Below are 17919 nucleotides of genomic sequence, written 5' to 3' on the forward strand. Positions count from 1 at the left end.
GACAACTAACCTCAAACGCGCCTACTTCGGTGTTACCAGCACCAAAAACTCAAGAGTAGGCTGTCCGGCACCATTGCATGCACTCAACACGGCACGGCATGCGTGTTTTTAAATCTGTGACCGCATGTTAATTTTTCTCAAGTTGTCTGTCAGCTTGTGTGACAAATTCTTTCCAATACAAAAATGGCTGTCGCTGTGCAACAAAATTTACTAAAAATGGTTTCAGCGCAGCTACGCAACAAAGCAAACGAGTTTTTAAACTCTAGAAAATATGCCAATAATCTTGCAGACATCTTGCAAATGTTTGAGGTAAGATAGTACTTTCATAAAGTCTTCTAATTTCCTAAACAAAACTGCGTCATAGGTTACAATTTTATAATTGCCTTTTTCCTTTTATTTCAGGCTGTTACAGACAATTACTCGCCGCTACTGCTTACAATTGAAGTCATATTTACAGAATTATTGAGACGCGGAGATTTGATTGAGGAAATTGTACCATTGAAACCTGCAGGTAAGTTCATTACACTAGCGGTTTTTGAGTATTTGTGGTATTTCCTAGTGCTGTTTGTTCAAAGTAATCGATAAAACACTTTAAAACTCATCTGTTAGTAGTTCCACGGTCACCTTTCATGTTTGTTTATGATTTCAAATAATATTTGATGTTCAGAGAAATGGTCACATTTTGCGACATGTGACGTTATTTGCTTATATAAAAGGCCTGAGCGACCGCAGCCCGTGAATCTTGTGTAATTGCTTTTGTTACCGAACTGAACGCCAGGCTGGTTTTCAATTTATATAAAACTTTATATAATACCAAAGTTTCACCATTGTAGTCCTGTCCAGAGTTATTGTGAGTAAAATTCGCCAACCTTATTTGCAAGTAGTCTCAAGGTCACGGGCGTTTTGTTACTGGTACAATGTGTGTTTTTAAAATTGCAAGATAATCATTGGATATTGTTTCTTTACAACAATATTTGTTAACATTCTGACTACCCAACTGGTTGATACTTTAAATTTTCACTTACTCATAATGATGGTGTAATAGATTTCATTGCTCACATTAAATATTTATAAAGTCCTTATTTTTCATAATCTAACTCAATATCTAGACACATGTTAGCGTGTCAAGCCAAGTTCAAGGAACAGAACTGGCAAGCAGCACCGTGTATAAAATCAGACGAACCATTTGGAGCCATAAAACATTTTACTAAACTTGTTTAGGTAAAAAAAAAGATGTTTTATCCCAACAGACCACAGCCCAGAAGCAGAATACACAAGATGGCTGCGCGAGTGCTACGAGACAGCGCTGGCCCGCACCTTGGAGTGTGTGACCCGTGGTCGCACCAACTCGCGCCTCCAGGCTCTTGTCACCGCCAGCAAGTTGCTGCAAGAAGAAGGAAAGCACCCACTTGAAAGCTCTTCTGGATACTTCTTCCCATCTATGCGGCTTAAGGTGAGCTAACATGTTATTTCATCTTTCAAATTCAAAACGTTTATTGCATGTCACATTACAATTTATATGTTGTTGCAAAATAGAGGTAGGTAATCTTTTCAGTATTTAGTACATACCTACTTCTTCTTCTTCATTTGTTGATGGCGATGGACTTGTGTTGTTTCACCACTGGGGGCACACTGTCTTTACATACCTATATCAATGAATACCACTTGCACCAGACAGCTTATAAATTTTAACCAGTTATTTTTATGTTGGCCGTTTGGTGTAGTGGTTCAGAACGGACTACTATGCCGAGAGGTCCCGGGTTCGATTCCCGGCCGGGCAGAAATTTAAATGATGAATTTTAATTTCTGTGACGGGTCTGGGTGTGACTATGTATAATATTTATGTATTTAAAAAAATAAAGTATATATAAGTAGTATATCCGTTAAGCTAGCACCCATAACACAAGCATTAAGTTGCTTACTTTGGGGCTAGCTGGCGCTGTGTGAAATTGTCCAAAGATTTATTATTTATTATTATTATATTATATTATTATATTCACAAACAATTTGAATTTGCAAACACTTGAGTTGTTTTAAAATGTATGTATGTACCACGGTTCTGTTTGCTGCATAAATACTGTAGTGTTTTACACTGTCACAGTCTACGCAGAAAACACTGTATTGTAAAACAGCCTACTGTAGACCTAAAAAACCAAAATTAAAAGTGTTTCCACCAAATAGTGGAATAAAAGTCAGGAATAGACTAAAAAATGTGTTGTTGTTTCAGAACATCTTCACAGTTCTGCTAGATTCTGAACAGTCCATGTCGGCACCGATAGCTCGTTTCCAGGAGTTCACTGAGTACAGAGATGTGCAGCAATATGGCCTGAAGGTTCTCTCAGCACTTGCATACAGAAAGTAAGACGATACTTCTCTTGATACTTACATTATTAAGGCTGGGTTGCACCATCTTAATCATACTTTAACTTTGACAAGTGTCAAAAATCTATCAAACTCCATACAAAGAGCACCGGTTATCATCATAGTTACCGATAAAGTTAGGTGGTGCAACAGCCTAAGTAATGCTATAGGCCCAATATCATCTTTTTACATCATTGCTTAAATAATTTCATCTGCTAACAGCAGTTTTTTAGCATTATAGAGGTCCAAAATCATTATACTGTCTTTTTTTCAGGTCTCCTACACCTATTTACATGCAAAACTATCTGGAACTGCTAGACAAACTCCTGGTGACCGAGATACAGTTTGACAACAAGACAAAACCTAATAAAAACAGAGACAACGAAGAGAAGGAGGAAAAGATTCTTTGTGGCTCTGAAGGTAAGTTTGAGTTTATTATGTAACTACACTCCACAGCAAATAAATCGCACCACCCGCGACAAGCATTTTCAAACGTATGCATCCCTACTTCCCACCAATATTGGCACCATTTAAAAGCCTAGTTCTAAACTTCATTTTATTAAAGGAAAGGTTTTTACCCCAAAAATGTGTCTTTACAAGGATCCAGAGTCACTTCTTCAAAAAATAGGTAGTTACGCTATAGCCATTATTATGACTATAAAACTGTTAAGTTGGGATTAATCGCTATCCATCTGTTAAAGAGGACACGTGTGATCATTATTTGGTTTTATAACAATAAATTTTGGTCTAATTGATCCCAAAGGTGAGCCCAAAGTGAGGTCTTTTTTCAAGTCACATTTATGGTATATGTTAATCATTTATTAAGAAATTAAATGTGTTTTTCTTTAAGGATATTTATTGGGCTTTCAAATAACACCAATATTGTTGGGGCACCATTATTGTGTCAAAAGAAAATCTTTAAAGTTCGCGTTGCGGGTGGTGCGATTTATTTGCTGTCGAGTGTAGTTGCAAAACAATAAAATCAAATCATTTATTTGCATTACATGTAAAAATATGCAAAGTTCAACCAGTACCAGCTATGATAAGATGCAGCGTTGTTATCAATTCACAATGAATATTATTATTAGCTCATTATAATGCATCATTTCGTCAGTTGTGAAATAACCTTGGATTTACAAGTGGAAGTGATTTTAGTTTCATCGCATAATGTTTAGATAATCTGGATTACAATGTAACAGTGATGTTATTACATTTGAGTTGCATAAATAACATTATGTTCAGTTGTTAGGTAAATATCAGTTTTTTTTATCAAATAGACTAAGGTGCTTTTTAAAATTCAAATGTTTCATGACCTCTAAATTTTGATGAAAATTAAATCATAAAAAAATCACTATAAGCATCTAATTTCTTCTGTGCCGCGTGGCGCGTTTGTCAATCCTAGGCGTTCGATGAACATATTATGCGCAGTGCACAAAGACAATGCGACACACTCGTTGCGTTGTCACGGCATCTCTGCTGGGACACACTGCGCAATGCATAGCTACGTTCCTGCGGTGTAAAATACAAACCGAAACAACAACAAAATGTCGCTCTAACACAGCATTCAATAATTACGCCTATGTTGGACAAATGCTGGTGTGAAGAGTCCCTTGAAGTAATTATCAATTTACTAATTATTAACTTTTGTCACCAGACAAAGCCCCATTCCCGTATAACCCTGGCGTGTGCCGGCGCTACGCTAATCGCTGTTGGAGCTTTGCATGCCAATGGCCGCTGTGCGACGACTCGCGCACACACCGCCGCGCTCTTCTACTGTTAGTGGAGCGCCTCATGCCGCTACTGGCTAGACCACACCTCGCCACAGATATGCTGTGTGACAGCCTCGACGCCGGTAAGGATACTCTCAAGGCACAAATATAGAGCTTCGCGTGCCAGTGGCCACTGTGTGACCATTCCCGTACGCACCGCCGCGCTCTTCTGTTGTTAGTGGAGCGCCTCATGCCGCTACTGGCTAGACCACACCTCGCCACAGATATGCTGTGCGACAGCCTCGACGCCGGTAAGGATACTCTCAAGGTATAAATATGGAGCTTTGTGTGCCAGTGGCCGCTGTGTGACGACTCCCGCACGCACCGCCGCGCTCTTCTACTGTTAGTGGAGCGCCTCATGCCGCTACTGGCTAGACCACACCTCGCCACAGATATGCTGTGCGACAGCCTCGACGCCGGTAAGAATACTCTCAAGGCATAAATATAGAGTGCCAGTGGCCAATGTGTGACGATTCCCGTACACACCGCCGCACGCTTCTGCTGTTAGTGGAGCGCCTCATGCCGCTACTGGCTAGACCACACCTCGCCACAGATATGCTGTGTGACAGCCTCGACGCCGGTAAGGATACTCTCCAGGCACAAAATACATACAAAGTGCACTTGGGCAACGCTCACGGGTACGACGCCTCTATCGCACAAAGTGTCGCGAACTAGTGGCGCCCGCTTGAGACACGCACACGCGTCTGTGTGAAGAAAATGAAGTACACCCGGCCACACTGTTAACATTTCCGTTTTTGCTTTCGCTCTAATCAAATGGTGATTCTATGCGATAGAACGAGACGACATGACAGGCAATGGATAGTTAACACTGTGGCCGATGGTACATACAGGTGATTGTCTTCTGTTACTATCAATTTATGCTCCAGGTGTCTCCAAACAGCGTGGCAGCTACGCGCGACATTCGTAAGACAATCCGCGCGACTAGTTTAGATAAGATACATCCAGAAACCCACGCGCGGCTGTCGTCCAATCAGCGCGACACGAGGCGCGCGTTGGCAAGTTTAGGGCATGCAAAGCGCGAGCGTACACTCGCTCTAATATCTTGAATCGATCGTACTAAAGCCACTTACACACATTTTACTCCATTATTTTTTTGGGGAAGACTTATCCAGCAGTGAATATCAAACTGCTGAAACGAACGAACAATTTTTTTTAACTTACTAACTTTATGATGAAATACACGAGTACTTGAACATTGAAACCGTGGCCACAGAAATAGAGCGATACAAGAAACTGCACATCGAACGTCTTACTCATCACCCCAATCCACTCGCCTATGGATTACTGGAGAATGACAACGTGGTTAAAAGGCTAAAAAGAAACCACGTAATTTAAGAAGACAGCTTAGGCATAGGCCAGCTGCTCTTTAACAATAAAATGAAACTCAACATATCTGATTATAGTCTGGCGACTGATTGCAGAAATTATTACCACAAAAAAAAAAAAAAAACTTACTATCTCTTAATTTTCAGGAGGCCCAATAAGCATGCTGGCGCTGCAAGGCGTCCTCGAGCTAGTGCGGCGCCACAACATCAGCTACCCAGACATGTACGACCGGCTCTACGCCATGTTCGAGCCAGAAATGTTCGCCACCCGCTACAAGAAGCGCCTCATGCACCTGGCCGACATATTCCTGAGCTCCACGTGAGTATATGAACCTCCTTGGATAGATAGATAAAGCCCAGTCCGTGAGCACGTAGAATTTTGTCCAATGACCCCAAGCTACTCATCCTTATCGCTCGCGCGTAATTATGTTGCTATCGCGCTCGCACACTCACTGCGGGCGCCCGTCGCACAGTCGCGACAGCAATATAATGAGGGCTATCGTTTTAGCGCTCACCAGTTGGCGCCACTGTAGAGTAAGGTCCTGTCAATCGCCAGAGGTGCCAACTGTTGAGTATAAAAACGATAGCCCTCATTGACGTACTTTTTAAAACTGTCAAAACGACACTCTCTCATAGATTTTGTACGGCAATACTAGCATGTGACGTCACAATTTTATCAACTTAATGAAACTACTTTTTTCAATTATAATGCAACCAAAAATCGTAATTCACAGGTAATTCAAAATTAATCAAGTTTTTAAGACCAGAAAGAAGTGTCTTTTTAAAAAAGTTGTGTTTTAGAATTATTGGGAAATGGTGTCAAATACCCAATGAGGGCTATTGTTTTTATACTTAACAGTTGGCACCCCTGGCGATTGACAGGACCTTACTCTACAGTGGCGCCATCTTGATGAGTGTAAATGCGATAGTCCTCCTACCACTTTAGCGCTCACCAGTTGGTGCCACTGTCTTCGCTACTAGCAAGTGACAGGACCTTACTCTACAGTGGCGCTAACTGCCCAAGTAACATTTTACTCCATTTAAGAGTTCAATAGTCGTTCACATGTACTCCACAAGCTGTGTATGTCAGCTGTATACGAGCTGTATAGCTTGCTATAATGCTTTTATAGAACCAGTTTGGGCACAAATTAGACAGCTTTCACTATGGCTGTACATTAGCAGTATAATAGCATTATAATAGCAGTTTAAGTAGTAACATCGTACTTAAGGCTGACTTACGGCACTATATGGGACGCAGTGTGAACCATACAACGTACGTGAGGACAATAAAGAGTAACAAGTGGCTAAATAATAATAATAATAATAATAAATATCCTTAGACATTTTACACTGCGCTTCTAGTCCCAAACTAAGCAAAGCTTGTACTATGGGTACTAGACAACGGATATAAACATACTTAAATACTTTTTTTTTTGTAAATACATACTTATTATACATAGAAAACACCCACACAAATGCACAGCTTTCAAAGTTATAAAGTCCGACAAAATTACTCCAATGCTACATAAAGTTCACGTGTGTCCTAAATTATTTCCACATTTTAATATTAGTTTGGTATTTGTACGTGAGTGCCAAGAGGAAACAACTCGGGCGGATAATATAATTATTTATGCAAATAATAACACGGGTTTTAAATACTTAATAATGTTAATGCCATTGGGAATGCAACTTTATCGTGAAATGTATACATATTTACAGCTAAAATATTTACGCGCCTCTGTAAAAACGCGATATTCATTTTAAAATATTTAAAACTGGCTGAGAGGAAATCTACAATTTTCAGTTTTTGATATTGTATTGGCATTATAATTATACTACGGTAATTAATTATAACATGAAACCAAAACTCAATCGCTCTATCTGCGAATTTTGTGATAAATCTGCATTAATTTTGGAGATTTATTTGGTAAATATTTTAGGTTATGTAGAACAAAATGGTGGAAATGAAATACGGCTATGTGAACTGTTATAACTCCAATTTAATGCGGTGAGCGTATATTAGGTTCACATGTGTTCTGTTAGAATGCTGTTATCTATATTAAGTTCCACATTTGTACCACTACAGCGCTAATGTCTATAAATTTATTCTAATGTGAACTTATGTACAGCTTTAAGATGTACCTAGTTCAGGTCAATTGTGTATCTTTAATTCTTTCAAATACTGAAATTTTAGAGATCCGCAATAAAAATTATTAATGTCCGTTAAATCGCCTAGCCCAGGTACTAATAGTCAAGTATGAATACCTAAAGCATCAGACGGTAGTGTTCCCGGTTTAAATTCGTTTATTATGCCTGACAATTTATTCAAAGCGGAATGAGGAATACGATTTTCAATAGCCCATGTTCTTATTTGTTTGCTAAAGGTTAAATAATTGTCTAAATCAAAATTGTATTCACTATCACTAGAACTGCAATCATCACACTCTGATATCTGTATAGGGGAGAGGGGGGCATAGTGGAAGGGGTGGGCAAAGCGAAAAATTTGATTTTACCAACACTCTTTCACTCAACGGCACTCGTGCTTCACGTAAGCCAAGCACAGGGCCGACCAAGGTCATTGACCAAAATCAGTCCGGCTAGCGCCACCGAGCAGGCTACATGACTGCGCGATGTAGATCGAGTGAGTTTCTTACGAAATTCAAGGATTTTGGAGACTGGATATTATTGTGAAAAGTGAGTAGTGATGGTATTTTTATTATTTAAATCTAATATCTGTTTATCATAGATTCCTTTGACATTTTGTAGATTAAACAAATTTTAATACTTTCTTAGTTATCAATTGAAAACTGTAATTATTATCAAAAAGGCAAAGTGGAAAAAATTACAAGGGGGCAAAGTGGAATGATTCCCACATAGAAATATTTAATTTGTTTTTTCAGATGGTTCATAATTATTACAAAAGTAAAACGAACCAAGGCTCATGGACAGAAGATCAAATGAGAAGACCGATGGAGGAAGCGAGTCTTACTACGATTAGTTCGGCATCAAAAAATATGTTATCCTAATTGGAACTCTTCATTGTCATTTGAAATCTGGTGATGCATCAAAGAAGATTGATAGGTTTCTTCCAGTATTTTTAAAAAAAACTGGAGCAAAAAATATATGATCTTGCAGTAGTAAGGGACAAGGTTTTTTATGGCCTAAAACAGTTCCTAATTACCAAATAAGTTGTTTATGTTATTTCATTTAATTGACCTCATTAGCAAAATGCTCAAATAGAGTAGATAAACGCTTAATAAGTGCCTTTTTCACTTTGCCCAAAGTGCAATTCCACTTTACCCTTGTGATAAGGGCAAAGCGGAAAATTATAGACTATAAAAAAAAGTTATTTTATGCCAAAATAGTTAATAATTGTTAAATTTTTTTTAGAGTTATCTATAATACAATACTTGTAGTATCATTTCGATTAAAACTAGTCTTCGTAACTTATCTGGTTCTTTTTATTTTTTCGATTGAAGTTAAGTACTCCACTATGCCCCCCCTTCCCCTATTTTGAAGGGAACTTTCAGGTTCAGGCATAATATTTTCCTCTGCATCATGTACAGAACCACCATAAATACAACTAAAAACAGGCTTGGGGAAAAGTGTAATAGAATATCACATTCACATTCATTTTCAGCTTAAAGCAAATAAGAGTAGTACTTGTGGACAAATAAACTGCTATTGATGTTAATGGACAACACATATAGTCCTTTTAACAGCCTACAGTGCACATGCGAACCATTGAAACACTTTTGTACAGATAGTAAAAAAAGGTTATTTTATTAACACAAACAAGTCCTACTACAGCTACTAGCTGTATAACAGTCTAAAACAAGTAAACATAATAGCCTTTGGCTTTATAAATGACCACGTGTGTTCTATTAAAATGCTAGCTCTATAACATCGTACAAGTAGGCCGTTAAACAGCAGTTGCCGTATCTCTACCCTCCTATAATGCTCTTAGTCAGACGGCTGACTAAAGGATAGTTGTTAGAGTATTATAACACCAACAATCGTATAAAAGTATAACTCTACACTAGTCTACACTCCTATAAGTCCCTTAGACAGGTATAGGTGTAATTAATTGCAATAATACAGCTTATACATCACGAGTGAACTGTACTAATGCTTTAAGTACACATTGGAACTAAATGTGAACTCTTAAATGGAGTAAAATGTTACTTGGGTGGTGAGCGCTAAAACGATAGCCCTCATTGTGAAAATCTTTTTTTCAGCTAAGCTTATGTTAGTAGCGGCCTGCAACCAGCGCCTTCCTGCTACCTTTATGAGGTCGTCGGCACGCCTTGGGGGAGAACTATGTCCAGCAGTCCTGTGGCTGAAATGATGATGATGATGATGAGGCTCATGTTAGGAAATAAGAATGAGTTTACCACATTAATTTAGTGGTCGACAGGGATCGAATTAGCGACTCACGAATCGGTAGAAACGAAACCTTTGGGCTATCTTTATCACATTACATAATTATTATGTATTTAGACATTTCTTCATGAGCAATCGTGTTTCTATCCATCTTCAGCTGAGATTGACATCAAACGCGTCTCCCGTGCAATAATCCACGTGACACGAAACACGTGACCACAACGTAACCGACCGATGTCTGAAGCACGTGCAATTTCCAACACGTGATTGTGTTGTCAGTACCATCAACTCCCATTGAGCCGAGTTGGCTTATTTGACATTCCATTTAGTCCATTGTCCAAAAATTATTCTCCAATTTTTGTTCTAAATATTTGATGCTCAAAAAGTTCCGAACTTCCGAATCTAAAATCTATGTAAGTGCCTGCAAACAGTGCAATCTGTTTAGTGTTTTGAACCTTTTAGTTACAGACATTAAAGCTACGTTTTCACTAGGGGACATGTCGCGGAGATAAGTCGTCCGACATTCACGTAGTTTGTCTCTCCAACTTTGTCCCTCCACATATGATTTGTTCACACTAGCCAGTAGTGAACAGTATGTCGCCCGAGGAGCGACACAAAGCGACACGCGTTCTCACTACTCAAAGGCTATCGGGCGACTGTCGAGGGACACGAAGATCGCGCATGTCGACGCTCGCAGAGCATCGACAAGCGACAAGTCTCGCGACCTGTAGATGTCGCAAGCGACGTCGGGCGACATCGCGCGGGACACGTGAAATTCGTGTCGGGCGACAGAGTCGCGGGACAAATGTCTCCTAGTAAAAACGCGGCTTTAATATTGCCGTTTTCGTTGCAGCCATCTGCCAGAAAGCCTGGTAGCCGCGTTCGCCAAGCGTCTGTCGCGGCTGGCGCTGGTCGCCGGCGGCGAGGACGCAGCGGCCCTGCTGCGGCTCGTGGCCAACCTGCTGCTGCGCCACCCGCCGCTCAAGCGCATGCTGTGCAGCGACGACGCGCCGCCGCCCACCATCAGTGAGTGACGTCACAGGTCGCGGCTCGTGGCCAACCTGCTGATGCGCCACCCGCCGCTCAAGCGGATGCTGTGCAGCGACGACGCGCCGCCGCCCACCATCAGTGAGTGACGTCACAGGTCGCGGCCGCGCCGCCGCCCACCATCAGTGAGTGACGTCACAGGTCGCGGCCGCGCCGCCGCCCACCATCAGTGAGTGACGTCACAGGTCGCGGCCGCGCCGCCGCCCACCATCAGTGAGTGACGTCACAGGGTCGCAGCCGAGTCGCGTCAGTGCGGCTGAGGCTCGTGACCTTTAGTGAGTGACGTCACTAAGGTCGCAGAGCCTGCTGGTGACGAGTAAAGTTGAATAACACATCAAATCATGGGCGATGCGACTGAGCTGTCGTGAGGCGCATGAGGACAACGAGCGACGCACGTTTGCGAACAAACGAGCCATATTCGATTTCACTTCAACAACTCAAAAGAAAATGTGTGCTATTCATATTTTGATAATAACATCCGAATCATCTTTACAGTGTCAAGCGACCCGTACGTAATGGAAGAGACTTGCGCGTCCCGATCCCGCGCTCTTGGCTCGTCGCTGTGGGAAGTGAGCCTGCTGCGGCGACACCACGTGGCCGCCGTGTGCACTGAGGCCGCGCATGTACTGGCCACAGCGGGCGATCGCGCTCAGCCCATGTCTATGGCCCCGCCTGAAGACGCTACGGTGAGTGCACGCGATTGTAGACCCTAGCGCCCTGCAATAAAGATCAACTCTCTCTCAATCTCTCCCGCGGCACACGTGGCCACTGCGGGCGAGCGCTCGTAACACGTGTCTATGGCCCCGCCTGAAGACGCCACGGTAAGTGCACGCGATTGTAGACCCTAGCGCCCTGCAATAAAGATCAACTCTCTCTCAATCTCTCCCGCGGCACACGTGGCCACTGCGGGCGAGCGCTCGTAACACGTGTCTATGGCCCCGCCTGAAGACGCCACGGTAAGTGCACGCGATTGTAGACCCTAGCGCCCTGCAATAAAGATCAACTCTCTCTCAATCTCTCCCGCGGCACACGTGGCCACTGCGGGCGAGCGCTCGTAACACGTGTCTATGGCCCCGCCTGAAGACGCCACGGTAAGTGCACGCGATTGTAGACCCTAGCGCCCTGCAATAAAGATCAACTCTCTCTCAATCTCTCCCGCGGCACACGTGGCCACTGCGGGCGAGCGCTCGTAACACGTGTCTATGGCCCCGCCTGAAGACGCCACGGTAAGTGCACGCGATTGTAGACCCTAGCGCCCTGCAATAAAGATCAACTCTCTCTCAATCTCTCCCGCGGCACACGTGGCCACTGCGGGCGAGCGCTCGTAACACGTGTCTATGGCCCCGCCTGAAGACGCCACGGTAAGTGCACGCGATTGTAGACCCTAGCGCCCTGCAATAAAGATCAACTCTCTCTCAATCTCTCCCGCGGCACACGTGGCCACTGCGGGCGAGCGCTCGTAACACGTGTCTATGGCCCCGCCTGAAGACGCCACGGTAAGTGCACGCGATTGTAGACCCTAGCGCCCTGCAATAAGGATCAACCTCCCGCGGCACACTTGGCACCGCCTGATACGCCACGGTGAATGGACGCGACTTTCGTTCCTAGCGCGCCGCAATAAGGGCTGGAATCCTGCGATACCAAGTGGCCGCCGTGTGCACTGAAGCCGCGCATGTGCTGGCCACAGCGGGCGAGCGCGCGCAACCAGTGTCTATGGCTCCGCCTGAAGACGCCACGGTAAGTACACGCGACTATTGTCCCTAGTGGTCCGCAATAAGGGCTGGAATCCCGCGGCACCACGAGGCCCCGCCCGAGGATGCCACGGTGAGTACACGCGATTGTAGGCCCTATCGCCAGGCAATAAGGATCAACCTTCTGCGGCACCACGTGGCCGCCGTGTGCACTGAGGCCGCGCATGTACTGGCCACAGCGGGCGATCGCGCGCAACCCGTGTCTATGGCCCCGCCTGAAGACGCCACGGTAAGTGCAACTGTAGACCCTAGCGCGGTGCAATAAGGATCAGACTCCCGCGGCACACTTTGCACGTTGGCACCGCCTGAGGCGGCCGCGTTGAGTGCACTCGACTCTCGTTCCTAGCGCGCCGCAACAAGGGCTGGAATTCTGTGATACCACGTGGCCGCCGTGTGCACTGAGGCCGCGCATGTGCTGGCCACAGCGAGCGATCGCGCTCAGCCCGTGTCTATGGCCCCGCCCGAGGATGCCACGGTGAGCACACGCCATTGTAGACCCTAGCGCGGTGCAAATAAGGATCAACCTCCTGCGGCACACTTGGCACCGCCTGAGGACGCCACGGTGAATGGACGCGACTCTCGTTCCTAGCGCGCCGCAAGAAGGGCTGGAATCCCGCGACACCACGTGGCCGCCGTGTGCACTGAGGCCGCGCATGTGCTGGCCACAGCGGGCGAGCGCGCGCAGCCCGTGTCTATGGCTCCGCCTGAAGACGCTACGGTGAGTGCGACTGTAGACCCTAGCGCGTTGCAACAAGGATCAGACTCCTGCGGCACGTTTGGCACCGCCTGAGGACGCCACATTGAATGCACTTGACTCTCGACCCTAGCGCCCTGCAATAAGGATCAACCTCCTGCGGCACACGTGTCTGCCGTGTGCACTGAGGCCGCGCATGTACTGGCCACAGCGGGCGATCGCGCGCAACCAGTGTCTATGGCTCCGCCTGAAGACGCTACGGTGAGTGCGACTGTAGACCCTAGCGCGCTGCAACAAGGACTAGACTCGTCAGAATCCGTCGGTGACACCACGTGGCCGCCGTGTGCACTGAGGCCGCTCATGTGCTGGCCACAGCGGGCGATCGCGCGCAACCAGTGTCTATGGCTCCGCCTGAAGACGCCACGGTAAGTGCACGCGATTGTAGACCCTAGCGCGGTGCAATAAGGATCAGACTCTCGCGACACACTTGGAACCGCCTGAGAACGCCGCGGTGAATGCACGCGACTCTCGTTCCTAGAGCGCCACAATAAGGGCTGGAATCCTTCGACACCACGTGGCCGCCGTGTGCACTGAGGCCGCGCATGTACTGGCCACAGCGGGCGATCGCGCGCAACCAGTGTCTATGGCTCCGCCTGAAGACGCCACGGTGAGTGCACGCGATTGTAGACCCTAGCGCGTTTCAACAAGGATCAGACTCTCGCGGCACACTTGGCACCCGCCCGAGGACGCCGGAGAATGCACGCGACTGTAGACCCTAGCGCACTGCAATAAGGAGCAGACTTCTATAGCACACGTGTCCGCCGTGTGCACTGAGGCCGCGCATGTACTGGCCACAGCGAGCGATCGCGCGCAACCAGTGTCTATGGCCCCGCCTGAAGACGCCGCGGTGAGTGCACGCGACTGTAGACCCTAGCGCGTTGCAACAAGGATCAGATTCGCGCGACACCACGTGGCCGCCGTGTGCACTGAGGCCGCGCATGTACTGGCCACAGCGGGCGATCGCGCGCAACCCGTGTCTATGGCCCCGCCTGAAGACGCCACGGTAAGTGCAACTGTAGACCCTAGCGCGGTGCAATAAGGATCAGACTCCCGCGGCACACTTTGCACGTTGGCACCGCCTGAGGCGGCCGCGTTGAGTGCACTCGACTCTCGTTCCTAGCGCGCCGCAACAAGGGCTGGAATTCTGTGATACCACGTGGCCGCCGTGTGCACTGAGGCCGCGCATGTGCTGGCCACAGCGAGCGATCGCGCTCAGCCCGTGTCTATGGCCCCGCCCGAGGATGCCACGGTGAGCACACGCCATTGTAGACCCTAGCGCGGTGCAAATAAGGATCAACCTCCTGCGGCACACTTGGCACCGCCTGAGGACGCCACGGTGAATGGACGCGACTCTCGTTCCTAGCGCGCCGCAAGAAGGGCTGGAATCCCGCGACACCACGTGGCCGCCGTGTGCACTGAGGCCGCGCATGTACTGGCCACGGCGGGCGAGCGCGCGCAACCAGTGTCTATGGCTCCGCCTGAAGACGCCACGGTGAGTGCACGCGATTGTAGACCTTAGCTCCACGTAACAAGGTCGAGACTCCCGCGGCACACTTTGCACCGCTCGAGTACGCCACGGTGAATGCACGCGACTCTCGTTCCTAGCGCGCCGCAACAAGGACTACGTGCGTTACGAGCGCGCGCAACCCGTGTCTATGGCCCCGCCTGAAGACGCCACGGTAAGCACACGCGATTGTAGACCCTAGCGCACTGCAATAAGGACCAGCCTCCGTGCGTGCTGATCGCTGCGGTAAGTGCCATAATCCCGAGACACATGCGCCGCCTGAGGAAGCCACGGTGAATGCACGCGACTCTCGTTCCTAGCGCGCCGCAATAAGGGCTGTAATCCTGCGACACCACGTGGCCGCCGTGTGCACTGAGGCCGCGCATGTACTGGCCACAGCGGGCGAGCGCGCGCAACCAGTGTCTATGGCCCCGCCCGAAGACGCCACGGTAAGTGCACGCGATTGTAGACCCTAGCGCACTGCAATAAGGACCAGCCTCCGTGCGTGCTGATCGCTGCGGTAAGTGCCATAATCCCGAGACACATGCGGCACCGCCTGAGGACGCCGCGTTGAATGCACGCGACTCTCGTTCCTAGAGCGCCGCAATAAGGGCTGGAATCCTTCGACACCACGTGGCCGCCGTGTGCACTGAGGCCGCGCATGTACTGGCCACAGCGGGCTATCGCGCGCAACCAGTGTCTATGGCCCCGCCTGAGGATGCTACGGTAAGTGCACGCGACTGTAGACCCTAGCTCCACGTAACAAGGACCAGACTCCCGTGACACACTTTGCACCGCTCGAGTACGCCACGGTGAATGCACGCGACTCTCGTTCCTAGCGCGCCGCAACAAGGACTACGTGCGTTACGAGCGCGCGCAACCCGTGTCTATGACCCCGCCTGAAGACGCCACGGTGAGTGCACGCGACTGTGGACTCTAGTACCCCGTAACAAGGTCTAGACTCCTGCGGCACAACGTGGCCACCGCGGGCGAGCGGGCGCAATCGCTGTCAATGGCCCCGCCCCATGACGCCGCAGTGAGTGCACGTGACTCTCGCTCCTAGCGCGGCTGCTACAAGAAACAATACCCTGTCGAAGCGCGTGGCCTCTAAACTAAAACAATCTAAAGCCACAAAACAATTTATGAAAGAAAAGTCCACGAATCACCTATTTTGAGCTCCACCCTAAGTCTTCGTGTACATGAACGCACATGATCACACACCTAGATCTCTTGAACTGATAGTATTTAAAAAATTCAAACACTTTTATTCTCTTCACACAGCTCTTCGATGCAGAACTCAAGAAGAGGTTCAAGACTATCGAGATGAACTTCATCCGGCCTCAAGGGATGACGTCACCTTCTGGCGAACGCGTCCTCCAATTCTGGGAGCTGATGGCTTGAAGTCCCCACGCCTCGCAACGGTGGACAGGTAAAGGATGCATTTCGAATCCGAGACTTTGTATGGCCATTAAGAATGCAATCGTTATTTATTCTTTTGTTGTGTGAATTATAGTTTAAAATTCAATGGGGACGAAAATCTTGAACTGATCAGTAGGTCTAGACATGTGGCACTTTTGAACGAATCGAAAATCGAATCCGTTTACGGAGCGATGTAACTCTATACAAAAACGCCGGAGCTAAGGCATTTCGACATTACAACTGTCACGTTTTGCCACTTGTCTTAGATGTTTGTTGACTGCGTTTTTATTCGTTTATCCTGCAGGCCGGAGTAATAAATCATGATGCTTAATTTTCCGCGAAATGCAATCTATTGAATCAATGAACAAAATATACAAAAAGTATCGTGCACCAAAGAGAAAAAGAATCCCCGCCCTATTGGATCTTCTCGTTTGGTTTCTAACAAGTATTATACAATATTGATTGGAGCGAGACTCGATTCTAAGATGCAGATTTGTGCAATCGTTTACAATATTGGTTATTTAAGTAAAAATTAACATCGGGGACCGAATATATTCGTTTCGTATTATAATAAGATTAAATAATATAGAATTTGGTTTAGTCTATCTACTTAGCACGATAATTAATATATGAAAGCAAATCAATTTTTGTGATACTTTTTACTGACAGTAGTCAATAAAATCATTTTTATTGTGTAGCTAAATTCTTTTGTTAATTATGATTATTTTGACAAGCTTATGGTTTAAAACCTGTTTTTGTATATTGATAGAAGTTTGAATTTTCAAATTTACATTAGCCATCCATTTAAGTGTCGTGCAAAATGCTCTATATTAGCATAATTCGTGTTTTCCATTGTATAATCTATGCATGTTAATATAATGCAATGAATAAAATGTTTATTAGTGGCAAACTGACTGTACCAACTTTGGAAATAAGTCATCATTGGAATTACTGTCATCCCCGCATGTATTAAAAACATACAACCAACATAATAAATGCAGCAAGTCGAAACTGTCTTCATTAAACTGAATATTATCAGAAAATACAAGGATAAGAAATCACTTTTTACTGACAGATTCTGTATCTAAGTTCTAGCATTGGTGTGCTTTTTACTGCACCACTTCTGAAGAACATGTCCCCCATCTTCTCCATGTAAAATCTATTCATTTTACTGTGAGATTTATAGCTATTTTTGAATCTGGTACATCAAGTTGCCACTTGTTCACGTTTTTGACGATATCGCACTCTAATGTTATTAATGTTAAAGTATAGGTAATGTTGTAATTTGGTTAATTTTATTTTTGTACGAACGCCGAAGTGCGAGTCTGTGATGTTTGAATAAGCTGCTCTCGTGGACGCGGCGATTGGAGTGGGTGTTGGCGGGAACCTTTCATTAATACAGCAAATATAAGCTGCATTGTCTTCTAATACACTAAATAGCCCAAATCTATCAAGAAGTACTTTATAAAATACTATTTAGATATACTTATAAACACCAAAGATTAAAATAACAGTCATAAGCAACTCCTAGTTTACATATAATCGTAAATAAGTTACTCGTCCCTAGAGTTATAATTGACTTCTA

At 45.8% G+C, this 17919-nt stretch overlaps 2 protein-coding genes and 1 long non-coding RNA gene across 3 annotated transcripts; all 3 read left to right on the plus strand.

The window, feature by feature from the left end:
- The first annotated feature begins 143 nt into the window (after positions 1–143).
- On the plus strand, positions 144–4376 carry LOC135085929 (nucleolar complex protein 4 homolog). The gene is made up of 6 exons (XM_063980716.1): positions 144–309; positions 403–511; positions 1251–1453; positions 2228–2358; positions 2636–2781; positions 4016–4376. Exons 1-6 carry the CDS (start codon positions 184–186, stop codon positions 4240–4242), a joined length of 942 nt encoding a protein of 313 aa, XP_063836786.1. The 5' UTR covers positions 144–183; the 3' UTR covers positions 4243–4376.
- LOC135078017 (nucleolar complex protein 4 homolog) lies at positions 4321–11586 on the plus strand. The gene is made up of 5 exons (XM_063972566.1): positions 4321–4377; positions 4426–4549; positions 5624–5795; positions 10713–10987; positions 11402–11586. The coding sequence occupies exons 1-4, from the start codon at positions 4321–4323 to the stop codon at positions 10891–10893; spliced, it is 534 nt and encodes a 177-aa protein (XP_063828636.1). The 3' UTR covers positions 10894–10987; positions 11402–11586.
- Positions 11587–15048: 3462 nt separating this feature from the next.
- On the plus strand, positions 15049–17031 carry LOC135079534 (uncharacterized). The gene is made up of 2 exons (XR_010258817.1): positions 15049–15090; positions 16197–17031. It is a non-coding gene; the product is annotated as an uncharacterized LOC135079534 (long non-coding RNA).
- The last annotated feature ends 888 nt before the right edge of the window (positions 17032–17919 follow it).

This window comes from Ostrinia nubilalis, chromosome 2, assembly GCF_963855985.1.
Source record: "Ostrinia nubilalis chromosome 2, ilOstNubi1.1, whole genome shotgun sequence".
In the NCBI taxonomy this organism is placed as follows: domain Eukaryota; kingdom Metazoa; phylum Arthropoda; class Insecta; order Lepidoptera; family Crambidae; genus Ostrinia; species Ostrinia nubilalis.

Bases quoted from the DNA above. Each gene is read 5' to 3' on its own strand.
- LOC135078017 (XM_063972566.1), top strand. From the start codon at position 4,321: ATGCCGCTACTGGCTAGACCACACCTCGCCACAGATATGCTGTGCGAC. The intron at 4,378-4,425 runs GCCGGTAAGGAT...TTTGTGTGCCAG, and splicing joins TGCTGTGCGACAGCCTCGAC to TGGCCGCTGTGTGACGACTC. The intron at 4,550-5,623 runs GTAAGAATACTC...CTTAATTTTCAG, and splicing joins GTGCGACAGCCTCGACGCCG to GAGGCCCAATAAGCATGCTG.
- LOC135085929 (XM_063980716.1), top strand. From the start codon at position 184: ATGGCTGTCGCTGTGCAACAAAATTTACTAAAAATGGTTTCAGCGCAG. The intron at 512-1,250 runs GTAAGTTCATTA...TTATCCCAACAG, and splicing joins TGTACCATTGAAACCTGCAG to ACCACAGCCCAGAAGCAGAA. The intron at 1,454-2,227 runs GTGAGCTAACAT...TTGTTGTTTCAG, and splicing joins TCCCATCTATGCGGCTTAAG to AACATCTTCACAGTTCTGCT.